Below are 12,803 nucleotides of genomic sequence, written 5' to 3'. Positions count from 1 at the left end.
TGCCACGCGCCATGCGCAATACTTTATGTGGACATCAAAAACTGCGTTGTTGTAGCGGCCGCCGCAACAACAACAGTCGCTAGGGTATCGACGGCCTCCCACGAACACACGAGTCATAAGCTCACAGAGTACGATGTAATGCTTGCACACTGGATGGTAGAATGAAGTCATAAAAAAAAGCATCACACGGACGATTGGCGCAGGGTGAAACACCACCAGCAACACACCCAGAAAGCAAAGAAACCAAAAAAAGGGAGCAAGACTACAATAAAAAAAACAGAGAACACAAGCCATTATAGATGATACGGACGCTAAACCGAACGCAGTTTCGATCGCCACACACTACAATGAGGTTCCTGAGGCCGTTTAGCTGAATTCGCTAAAGCGAATGCAGCTCGAGCGCCACCCCCGCGCACTACTATTGCGGTTGCTGAGGCGGCTGCGGCAGCTGCTGCGGAGGAAACTGCGAGGGCTGGCCGAACGAGGAGCTAAAGCCGAGCCCTGTACCGCGTGCCGTGTGAGTGAAAACACGCGAACTGGCGTACTGCTGGTCCAAGTCTTCCTGGACTTTGTCGTACTGGTCGCGAATGGCCTGCTTGGCGGCCGCGGGAGAGTCCGAGTCGGACACGATCTTGCCGCGGCCGCCGTTGGTCGCGTCGTTCGCCTTTAAGCCGAGCATGCGCTGGAACTTGAGCTGCTGCTCGGAGGTGACGTTGTCGTTGAACGTGGCCTGCTTGTAGACCTTGGCCGTGTTGGTGGTGGGCATGCTGCTGCCGCCACTGGACGATGACTGGGCCTCACCCGGCTGCATGGGACCAGCAAGCGGAATACATGACACAAGTATACGCACACGTATGCGCACACACATATGCACACACACACACAGAGGTACACGCACAGAGTCGTACGTGCACAAAACAAAGCAATCAGTCTGGAGTTGCACAGTACGTTCCACGGGCGAGGGTATCTCCACGCGGAAAGGCAACATAACAACAGTATTAATTGTAGGCAGTGCACGTCATTGCATTGAGATTTGAGTGTGCATGCACTTTTCGCAAGTGCTCGCTGGTGCATGCCACAACTCTTGATCGCTTTGCAACGCAATTCGACTGTGCACGCACCTGACGCTGGCAGCACCTTGGCACATACTCAGCAGGCGCAAAGCCTGTGAGAGGGGCATGTTGGCATTATGCATCCCTAATAGGGTATTCACACAACGTGAAAATGAACGAAAACAGGTTTGAGAAAAAGTAGACAAGCTGCCCATCGGATTCACGCGGACAACAGACCCGTGCAAATCTCGCATGCGTCTATGTACTCATGTAACGTGAGTACCATACTCAAGTACTTTCGCTGTTTTTACACGCGCGCAAAGCACAAAAGTGGGCCAAGGACCCCCGAGCAAGTTTATCAAGATTTTGCACTTTGGACACACGAGAAAAAAGAGCACTGTAAAGTGACAAACTTTCGCGGTGCGCAAATTTAGCGTTTTCATAAATCGGGCTGGTTCACGATGAGAAACTTTTGCGATTCTATCTCTTCAGTCGGATCTTGTACTGTCTACAATCAATGTACGGAGTGGTTTGTGGCGATTTATATTCGCGAATGTGCGGTGGTCGCGAAAATAGCGAAATTTAATCACTAGCGAAAGCTTCCCACTTTACAGCACATGTAGCACACACGTGCGTTTGCGCGTCGTGTGAATCCCCTATACAGACTCTTGACCTTTGTTCACCATGTGCATGTTTGGACATAACGGGTTATACTAGGGACTGCAGCTCAGTGCCGGGTGTGAATCTAGAACCGAGCGCCAGTTAGTGTATCGATAATTGTACACTCTGGGGCGACAGGCTACTCGTGTTTTGTACCCACGACCACCACCAAGACGTGTACAGCCAACTTTGCGTATAACTACTTTCGGCGTGACATCAGAAAAGCGTCCTTATTCACGAAGTGTCCTAAAACTCGAAGTCTCATGGTATGTATTGCAGTTAGATGAGACTTTGCCCTGGGCATGGAAATTCTGCCGTTATTCGTGAATTGTCGTTGTATCCGCAGTCGTTATTAGCGAAGTTGACGGTATGCAGAGAAGCAGTCATGTTCACAAAAACCGGAGGCGGAACCTGTTGCCATCATGGGCACGACGGCCAGGCTGGCCGAGACCTAGACCTCGCACCCATGCCAAAACCAAGTGATCGCACTACCGTACGCACAGTGCTGCTGTTCAATGAAATCCAATCACGCGAGCCAACGCCATGTCGCCGGGTGGCTGTGCAGCCCTAGACCTGCAAACACTGTGGTGTGAACTGGGTGCAGCAGGCACGCTGGACGCACAGGATTGGATTTCATTGAGCAGCCCTGTACGCCAACGTGGTCACAGAAAAGTGAAGTAAAACAAAAACAAACAAACAAACAGCAACAACAACAAAAGCCACATCTCTCCACTCTTACCTTATTCTTGGCCCAGAGGAGCTTCCTCTTCTGCTCCTGCAGAGAGCGCTGCGGATTGTGATGGACCTGCTGGGCGGCTTGCAACTGCGCCTGCACGCTGGGCGGCATGAGCGGCACAGGGCCTCCTGCCTGATGGGGCAGACGCGACGGCGGTGCAAAGCCCATCGACTGCGCACCGCCAGCTAGCGGCGCTGCGAGGCTGACGGTGGGTGCCGACGCCAGGCCAGAGCGGGCAGTGACGGCAGCAGCAGCAGCCGCCGCGGCAGCCGCAGCAGCGGCAGAGCTCGCGGGAGCGCCGGGCATCGCGGTCCTGTTGGCGAGTGCCTGGGCAGCAAGGGCTGCCTGAGACACGGCGGCTTTCAGGGCCGAGTTGCCCGCTGAGGGCGCCGATGACGCTAGAGACCCTGGTGGAGTTGGCACCAGACACGATGACACTGAATTCGGCAGCTGACCAGACCTGGACGCATCCGCTGCCGGTGCGCTGGACGTAGGAACGGACGAGGACGAAGCGGCGCCGGAGGAGTCACCACCCATGGCCGCAATGGTGGACGCTGCTGCCGCAGCAGCAGCCGTCACTGCCGCTGATGTGGCTGAAGCTGAAACACAGCACAAGCACAGAGAATCTGGTCACGGACATGGTACATACGTCTGCGGACGTGGAAATCCAGTCGATTGACCGGGCCGGCGCCCTCAGCGCGTACAGGGGCGTTGCATGCAGTGAACATGTTGATCCGATGCCACCAGCAGCGCATGGCAATACAGGTATGTGCGTACTGCTTACCCACGGCTGCATGGCCAGCGCCCTGGGGCTGCTAGACGTGCGACTGGATTTCCATGTACACGACAGTTTATTCTCATACGGGCATAATTTTTAAAGCGATCGGATAGCAAACGCCCAATTTCGAAATTGTTATGCACAAAGTAATCACAGATTTGATGTGGCATAGATGGTAGCAAGATCCTGAGCCATGCAAACTTGATGTGGGAGTGCGGACGTAATAGACACCTAAATTATACCGATCTTGCAGATTACCACAACCTGATCATTCTTGGTCTGCGTACTGTAAGTCAATTAATATTCGGCGCATATTTATTATTGGCTAACTTCAGCTTGGTTATATTTGGCCAAAAATTTGTTGTCGCTGCAATTTTGCTTTGCAAGGTTCAGTGTGACAGCATATACAGGCAGCAGCGGTACAGGCCGAAAATTTAATGCGGCCGAAATGAGTTTTAGCCCTGGGAGGCCGAATTCGGATGGATCGAACATTTGTAGATTTACAGTATGCTCTCCCAGTGTGCGTGTGAGTGAGGAGAGAGAGAGAGAGAGAGAGAGAGAGAGAGAGAGGAGAGAGAGAGAGAGAGAGAGAGAGAGGCCAAGAGAGAAAGGCCGAGACATAGATAGAGAGATCGAGAGAGAGAGAGAGAGAGAGAGAGAGAGAGAGAGAGAGAGAGAGAGAGAGAGAGAGGGAGAGAGAGAGAGAGAGAGAGAGAGAGAGAGAGAGAGAGAGAGAGAGATCAAGCGTACACACGCAAGCACACACCTAGTGGACACACCAGAAAGCAGAATCCAAGCCACTCACCAGAATCGGCCTTGACAGGAGTAGCAGATTGGCTGGGACCCTCGTCAGATGCCTTCACAAACGCCATTGGCTTGCGAGCAGAATCATCCACAGAGCCGCCACTGCGTTTATGGCGATATCCGGAACTGCCGCCACCTCCACGATGGTTATCACTGAATGAGTTGCGGCCGTAGTTGCGTCCACGCTGTGTCGCGCGATGACCGGGACTAGGAGAGCGCGAGCCCGTGCGTCTCTGTCGCCGTGGCGACCTGGACCGGGAGCGGCGTCGCTGTGGCGACCGTGACTTGGAGCGACGCGAGCGATGGTGACGGCGATGCGTCGGCGACGGACTGTGTCGGCGATTGCTCCTGCCACTGCTGCCGTGGTGACCACGAGGGCTGGGCGAGCGGCGCGTGTGCTTGCGCCGACGATGCGGCGACGAATCTTTGTGGCCGCTGGAGCGGGGCGGCGAGCGCGATGACGAACGCGAGCGCTTCCGATGCCGGTAACTGGGCTTGTGTGAGCGATGCAACGACACCGGTGAGCGAGATCGGCTTCGTGACGGCGAGGACGGCGAGCCGTTGTCGGATCCGTAACCGACTAGCTGCCTGGTGGTTGCCGTGGTGCCGTGTGCAGCGGCGGAATGACGGTCGCCGTTGCCAGTGCCAACGTCCATGTGAGATGACGAGGTTGATGGTGATACCAGCGCCGTGGCCGTCGTCGTTGTGCCCTGCAAAGCAAAGTGGAAGTCTATAAATGGCATGGTCCGTTAGATACACGCACAAACCAGACAGAGCCCGAATAAATCCTTCTCCCAAGCGTGTTAGAACAAACTGGACCCGAACGAAAGTGCCAGTCAACATTTTTCTGAAAAGGAAGACAGCCACAAAGGAGTCTTCATTATTTCGGTGAAACGGAATGAAGGTTTTCAGGAACAAACGAACAAAGAGGAGGAGTCTCAGTGGGTCTCCTTTCCCTCCCGAGTACTCTTGAAAATGGAGGTGCAAGGACAATTGCCACTTTGGCAGGCTTTTCAGGTCCTCGGTCTAAGCACATGTTGAGAGAAGGATTTATTATTATATTACAATGGCACATATCCTACGAGACGTGTTGCACGGCTGGGTTAAGTGACATGCGATTCCCGGTTTCCGGAAGCCGCACACACACACACACACACACACAAACACACACACAGTACATGAATGCCAGCCGTTGAAATTGCACTGCCAGCACAGTCCTGCTCGATGAAATCCAGTCGCGTCACACACGTTTGTGCCTTGCACCATTTCGCAGCCCACAGTGCGCGGGTCTAGCGCTGAGCAACGCCCGGCGCGTACTTGAGTGACGCAACTGGATTTCAGTGAACAGCACTGTACAAGGCTCTAGCTAGACACAGAAACCTGTTTTTTAAACCGACCACCGTACCACGGTTTCAATGCGCATTTTGAACCTCTCCACGAAGACAACATGTCTTGTGGAAGCCGGTTATCTCAGGCACCGGACCACATAAGGGCGCGTTCAGACTGGCGTGAATAGCCGCCGGAAAGCTGCAGCGTAATCCCGGGAATCGCAATCACACTGCACGTGTATCCCGCTGGAATGCCCAGTACATTACGTGAAGCTTCGACATTTGAAAAATTTGAGTTGACTCAGTTTGAGTTGGATATCAAAATAAACTAATTCAGTCTGTTGAGATGCTGGATCATTGTGCTTTTGCTTGTGCTTGTCGACGGAAAGTATACTATGTCCGGAGTGTTTGGTGCTTGGGTGGCATTCATCCACTCCGCGATCAGAGTATGCTTCTCGTTCGCAGTAACGTTTTGCCTGCAGAGCGGCCCGCAAAAATCACCACGTACAGCTCCATGAACTCCCTCTCCATTGCTGAGTCGAACAAAGATTTCGGCATGATGGGAGAAGTAATTAGTTGGCAGTCTAGAAGTCAAAACTCAAAAACATGCAGTCAGACTGCAAGATCAGAGGCTGAAATAAAACGAAAAGACGGAACATGCGCTGCAAGGATATCAAAAGCGCTCCGCGTGCCGCCGGAATCTGCATTCCACTGGCCTGCAGAGTGGTGGGAACCCTTTTCCGTGTTTACGCTGGCGGGAACGTCACGTGAGCGATTCACCTTGACAACTTTCACATTCCGCTTGTTTTTTTACGCCAGTCTGAACGCGCCCTAACCATGGCTTCACCGGACCACATAACCATGGCTTCACCGGATCACATAACCATGGCTTCACCGGACCACATAACCATGGTTTCACCGCACATAAGAACCAAGAGCACTGTAAACCGCCCAATATTCGCGTCACTAAATTTTCGCGATTTCTTAGAACCAACAAGTTTACGATGGCAAAAGTTCGCAAAGCACTGGAGCCACCTACATACACGCACTGCTGAAGCTTGATTTGACGATGGTTAATATTCGCGCTACGCTCTTCTCGCGAAAATAGCGAACATTAATCCGCCGCGCGAATATTAGGCAGTTTACGGTACTATGAAGTATGAAACCCAGAGTGCGCAGCTCGAATGGGTTGCTGTTACGGCGAAATTTCTTGATTACTGTAGAGGCAGAACATTTCGTCGGTCAATAATTTCGTCCAACTCCACAGAAAATTTCGTTCGTCCGGTTGAAAATTTCGTCCATAGATCATAAGAGGGTATAGAAACGCTGGACAAATCGATATTCGTCCTACATTTAATTTAGTCCAACAGCTCCTTGGACGAAAAAGACGAAATTAAATTCCAGACGAATATTTCTGCTTATACAGCACATTATTTTAGTGATGTAGTGCGTACAAGTAGGATTCAAGAAGGTCTCCTGGTGCACAACTGCAGCTCAGTTTTACGCACTATGCCACTTCTCGCTGCATATCCGCACCAAATATGATCTTCTCGTAGTCCCGTAATTTAGTGGTGAGAAACACCCATGCCGAAAAAGTCAGAATCGGTACACTCTGGGGTTCATGTATTCTTGTCTCAACCTGTCTACAAGAGACCACCTGTCTGATAGAGAGCGGCCATCTCAGCACACCAGCCGATGGCACAACAATATAGTCAGACCTCCGCTGGAAGACCACCTGTCTACAGAGACCAGCGCGCTACACATCGTAGTGTAGTCGCCAACTACATTAAATTAAGCGAGCGAATGAGCACCGGGCATTGTGCAGCTCTACACCAGCGGCAACTGAAATGCTCACTGGTGCAGGGCGCAAAGTTGGACTCACTCGATCAAATTTCATTGAGCAGCACTGTAGCTTACATGTTTTCAACCCGCGCATAGATCGGTGCCCTCTTTCCCTCTTCTTCTTTCTACGTCGTAATGCCACCAGAGAATGCGTACAGACTACATGCAAGGGCACACGCTAGTCTGTGCTTTCATGGAACCTCCGGAAGCCAGGGGTGGGATTTCACCAACCACAATTGCGCCATTGAGTTACGACTCGGCTAAGTGCAGGTACCAGAGAGTGGTGCCAATTGTCGCAGTAATTTACGGACGCTCAACGAAAGCAGGCGCTCACACGTGGGCAAAGCTGGTTTTGTCGTTACGTAGGAAATCAATAGGAGCTTGCCGCAAAACTTCCGTCGTGTGCATTGTCACGTCATTGTCACCCCCCCCCCCCCCCCCCACACACACACACACCTGGAGACCGTGTCAAGCGAGCTGCCACAAACAACCGTGCACAGGTACCACCGCTAAATCTACGGCCATGACGAAGCATGGCCATAGACCTTTGTCGCTAGGCAATACTATGGAAAGGCAGAACACCATTGGGAGGAGAACAAACCTTGTGTGGTGACGGCATGATGGCAAGGAAAATAGGCGGGGAAGGCCAACTCCAAAGAGACTACCACCGCTGCAGTCAACCGTGAATGTCGTCTAGCTGTGAACACACAACACATCCAAGGACATGGCAGCACCTGTGAGTATAATACAGCTAGAATCCTGAGAATAGGAAGAGGTTTTCCTGTACGCAATGGGACCACAACACAACAATTTGAGTGTGCGAGTGCTCGAGCTGCACGTACATATCGCATTGAAAATATTCTGCTCTTCACCCACGCAAAGATATCGCACTGAACGAGTACTGGGAATTTCCCGTTCCAAATCTGGCAGTTGTTTGACGACCTGCTCTGGTCTGCAGGAGATATGTATGACTGGGACCAGTCTGCAACCGAACAACTGACCAGTGCAGCACAGTACGGCGAACTTAAAATTATGCCTCGCTACGCTCGAATTATCAGCAGGAAAGCCACGTTTTCTATGTACAGTATCAGCGGATTTCCTCAGACTTACAACTGAGCTTACATACTACCGACATCACCAGCCCATTATCTTTGCAATGCAATAAAAAAAAGGCTGAAACGAAAATCCCGAATATTCAAACATTCGTTTGTTTAGCTTCGCAGAACGAACATTCGTGAGGTGACCAATATTACTGATTTTTTTCCCCCGATATGCTACTACGAGTTGTACTCTTGTTACACGGTAACGCGGAGGCTGTGTGAGCATCACTCAGCGCAGTTCGGTGGCCACGCACAGGCAGTCCACAGGCACGGTGCTAGCCTGCACAAGTGCGACATCCGTGCTTCCGCGCTGTTGTGTGAAGGGCACGCACTTCGCACAAGTAAGCCGTGCCTCGAGTCCTCGACTGCAGGGAGCAACCTTTATGTAACCAAGAATACATACCCCTAACCCCCTCCCCCCCCCCCCCCCCCGCCCCTCTACTCTTGGTGTAACTGATCACAGGGAGTGAACCTACACGGACTTGTCACGTCTAGTTTTCCAGTGCTGTTACAGCCAGGATTCAACACAGGCGTAGACAACAACACGGGGAGTCGCAGAACCAAAAGAGTATTCGTTCGTTAGCGTCAAGAACGCTCGATTACTGAGAAATTATGTTCGTTTCAGCCCTAAATAAAAACAGAAAAAAGGAATCCAATAGAGAGAGTCAGCCAGACTGAGTTTCTTCATCCGCAGGCACGCCAACACTCCGGTATCAATGTGCTAAAATAATTTAACCCTTTGTGACCCCATCGATCGATTGGTATACAGTGGCACTAAAAATATTATATCTCTGGTGTTCCTTCCCCGATTTTCATAAACAAAGCGTCTGCGTCTCGAGAGGAACCTTGGCTATCACGTCGAAGTTATCCGAAGTCTCTACGAGGTACGATGCCGCCGTGGTGTTACTCGAGGTAGGAGGAAAACTGAAAAATTCACTCCGATCGAAAAATTCAAATTTTCACACTGCACTTGGCAGGGGTTTTCCCCGGAGTGCTACGTCATACTCAAGCATGCTGCACACCAACATTTTGCGCTTGAAACGAGCTTTCCGCTGTAGTTTATTTGAAGTCGATGTGATGAAGGAGAATGGAATGGCGGCTGTTTGAACTTTGTTGGAGCTGTTCGCGCACGGCTGCTGTTCTGAACGGCATTCTAGGCCACGCAGAGCAGAGGCCGTGCAGGTAGCTGGCTTGAGTGTGGTATTAGTCGCTTCGTCTTGGAAATACCTTTCCAGCGGTGGCAAATTCGTAAAAATCGGTGAATGTTTGGCAGAGATACAAGCGAACGTGCATGTTATTCGGAGGTGAGCAAATTGTCGTACTTTCAGTGGGGTCACAAAGGGTTAATGTGGATAACAAACCCTTGACATATGAAATGTAGCGACAGAATTCGCCAGTTCACGATATCTCCAATACATTAATAGCATCACCAGCCTCGATGGTCACAACAAGCTCCATACCCTAATTTGTTTCCCTATTCACTGTATTCAGTGACCTGACAGTGCGAACGGTGAGAAAGGTGAAGAGGAAAACGAGGCTTTTTCTCAATTTTAATTTATTTATCGTTTTTAGAAACCTGGTTTACAGCGAGCACTGTACATTGTGTGGCTTTCTTTCGATATGACCCTGACAAAATTAATCGTCTTTGGTGGCGTGGTATATCATCAACCAATGCCAAAAACTGCAGAATTATTGAAGTATAAACGGTAAAGTCCGTTGCAAGTCAGGGTTACTGACTGTTCAGTTCAAATAATTCAATCAGGTTCCCGGCGCAGCAGAGGTAGATCCGACTGGATTTTGTACACAAGACCGCTCTCGGTATCCACAGAGCAAACACGAAAGTACCTCACAGTACATACAACACACGTATCCCCACAATCGAGAACGACCGTTGAGGCAAGACTGACAATTCCCCAAACCAAGAAAAACAAGCAATATCAACTGTTATCCTATGCTTACTGGCCGTACCTCCACGCCCTTGGTAGATTGTTCTCCGTCTGTTTCACACCGTGCGTCCGAGGAATGCTGCGAGATACTGAAAGAGCCAGGACCAGGGCAGATTGGAGGGACAGATCTTTGCCAAGAAAACTCTTTGACTTCCTTGTCTTTTCTCAAAACCTTCAACACTTTCAACGTCAAAACACTGATACAGTCATTGTGAAAAGACTCCAGTCCTGAGTCTTGACTGTGAGCTGATCGATGCTGAGTCGAGTCGTTGATCGTTGTTGAAAAAAAAACACAGAAACACTGCACGTCTGGAAGGCTGACGTCACCAGGGAGCCCGCGGCGCGGCAGGCACGCCGCACAAGCGTCGAGCGCTGTACATGTTGTTGTCGTGAGATGGAAGCGGGCTTGTTGTGTTCAAAACTTCTTCTTTCATGATGGCGAAAGATTGGAAAATGAATAATACCGCAAGGATCTTCTGGCGGTTTCAAGTCTTTCAGTTGCGCGAGGATGTGACTGTTGCTGCTCAAGGCTTGCAGATGTGAGCTCCATAGTATGTACTTTGAGCCACCTCTACGTACCGAAAGCCATCAATCAAGACGTCCTTGAAGGGTAGTTTGGACTCCGGAGGCCCTGAGCATTGGTGGTTGCAAACTTGCAATAGCAGCATGACACTGATGACATGCAAGGCGTATGCCTGATATAATGGCCTTTGGCCAAATCAGACTCATGTTATGGGTTGAACCTGGGTGCGGGCAGTGCAGTGCAGCTCACACGCCTCTCAAGCCTCATCATTCAAGGAAGGTGACAACTAACTTCTAATAAGGATTCACTGACCAGAAACAGTAAGTGGTTTGAGTGTGTGTTTTGATGAACACTGATATTATAATATTGGAGAGATTCCGCAAAACGTAATTACGTTAGTAACAAACGTACCGTAGTGCATATAAGCACATGTGCCTATACCCGGGCATAAGCGCACCCTCACAAATAAGCGCATGGGCTTATAAGTGAAGCTAAATACAATCCATCCCGCGACACACAGACACCACAAAAGCACCGTGTTCACATAGTTCAATGTGCATTGCGGTATTGCACTATGTGCATAATTGTGCAAGATACCGGTACACTAGCAACTCGAACGCATGCGCCTACATGTATGTGTGAGACAAAATGCCCCGCAAAAAAACAGGAAAAAATGCAAAAACTCACTCGAGTCATAAGCGCATGTATGTGCCTTTATGTGCGTCACTACGGTATTGCATTTCCCCGATTATAAAGTCACACGCCCATCTTCAGGTGGAAGCCATATTGTTTCAATACGTTCACATATTTGTGTGCCATGCGCTACTTGATGTACCAGCCTGCTATGTCGGATACCGCCAACCATGCATCGACTAGGCGCCAGGCGCGAACTGATGGTGGTGGTGGTGAGAAGGAGAGCTCTGCGCTAGAACTTTGCAGCTTAGAGAGCGTGTGTGGGCAGGCGTGTTTTTACCGCCATATTGCCGGGTGTGTCTTTACCACCATAATTATTGTTTCAATACTTTCACATAAGTAGGAAATCACACTCGATTGTATGCCGCACACTCTTCTTCGCCCTTGAAGTTTAGCCCAAAAGGTGCGAATCATATTCGGTTAATTTTTTTTTAACACAAAACGTTTGATTGCGGACAATCAATGCGATCGTACGATGAAAATAAAGAACATTGAAAAATTGTCTCTTTCCCTCAAACCAGTTAACATTGAAAAAATTAAAAAACTTTTTATAATTTTGAATTTTTGATGGTGTTATGAATTATTTCAATGGGCAGCCAAGTGAAATACGATAACCGATCTACGGAAAGTCATACGTACACTGCATGTGGATCCGTATTCCACCATACGGAGTTTTCCAATCCCGTAGCTGCTCTTGGCAACTCCCAATATGACAGCGTGTTAGGGACCGGCGGATTCTGCTCGAAAAGGTGGCAGATTCTGCTCGAAAAGCAGTGAAATTGGCAGAACCATACAAACCTTATGGCGGGCAATTCCTCGAATTCTGCTCCATTTCTTTATCCACATACCAAACATGCATGAAACTTACCAGAAAAAGTACCGAATTCTGCCAATTTTTCTGCCGGCATAATCCGCCGGTGGCTGCATGTACATGTGTATGTAGAAAGAGAGTCATTTACACCCCCCGATCCGCTTACGGAGCACCTCCGTGAGTAGAGCTCCATTTACGTACATTTATGTACTCTGCGTAGACAACTTTCCGTAAGTGGAGTGCAAACTCCCGAATTCACGGGCTAGTTCCGCCTACTTACTTACGAACCCTTTCAGTGCCAAGGGGGTCAGAAAAATTCAATTTTTTCTGAGTTGAGCCGAACTCAAATTTTTCATAGCTCAGCTGTATATCCACGGATCTTTACAAACGATGGCTCTCTGGAAAGATATCATGGCCAGGCAGACAGCTGTGAAGAGAAAATGCAGCGAAAATAGTCTTCCTCGCGAGGGCGACTGAGCGAAGTCCGTTTTCTGCATTTTTGTAGCATCTGCACTTTCTCACGCACGCGC

The 12,803-nt window shown here is 50.0% G+C and overlaps 1 protein-coding gene across 1 annotated transcript; it reads right to left on the bottom strand.

Annotated features, from left to right (window-relative positions):
* LOC135828922 (arginine/serine-rich coiled-coil protein 2-like) lies at nucleotides 1-10,469 on the bottom strand. Its single transcript, XM_065341354.1, has 5 exons — nucleotides 10,269-10,469; nucleotides 7,802-7,897; nucleotides 4,032-4,740; nucleotides 2,452-3,047; nucleotides 1-805 (listed from the first exon to the last, which is right to left on the bottom strand). The coding sequence occupies exons 2-5, from the start codon at nucleotides 7,817-7,819 to the stop codon at nucleotides 419-421; spliced, it is 1,710 nt and encodes a 569-aa protein (XP_065197426.1). The 5' UTR covers nucleotides 7,820-7,897; nucleotides 10,269-10,469; the 3' UTR covers nucleotides 1-418.
* Between the last annotated feature and the right edge of the window lie 2,334 nt (nucleotides 10,470-12,803).

The sequence above is a fragment of the Sycon ciliatum genome, chromosome 12 (genome assembly GCF_964019385.1).
Source record: "Sycon ciliatum chromosome 12, ocSycCili1.1, whole genome shotgun sequence".
Taxonomy (NCBI): Eukaryota; Metazoa; Porifera; class Calcarea; order Leucosolenida; family Sycettidae; genus Sycon; species Sycon ciliatum.
The sequence above is the reverse complement of the archived record's forward strand: the minus strand, read 5'-3'. Positions and strand labels throughout refer to the sequence as shown.

Excerpts from the sequence above, each read along its gene's own strand:
- LOC135828922 (XM_065341354.1), bottom strand. Across the intron at positions 3,048-4,031 it reads TCCTGTCAAGGCCGATTCTG|CTTCAGCCACATCAGCGGCA; the intron begins GTGAGTGGCTTG and ends GCTGTGTTTCAG. Across the intron at positions 806-2,451 it reads TCCTCTGGGCCAAGAATAAG|CCGGGTGAGGCCCAGTCATC; the intron begins GTAAGAGTGGAG and ends GGTCCCATGCAG.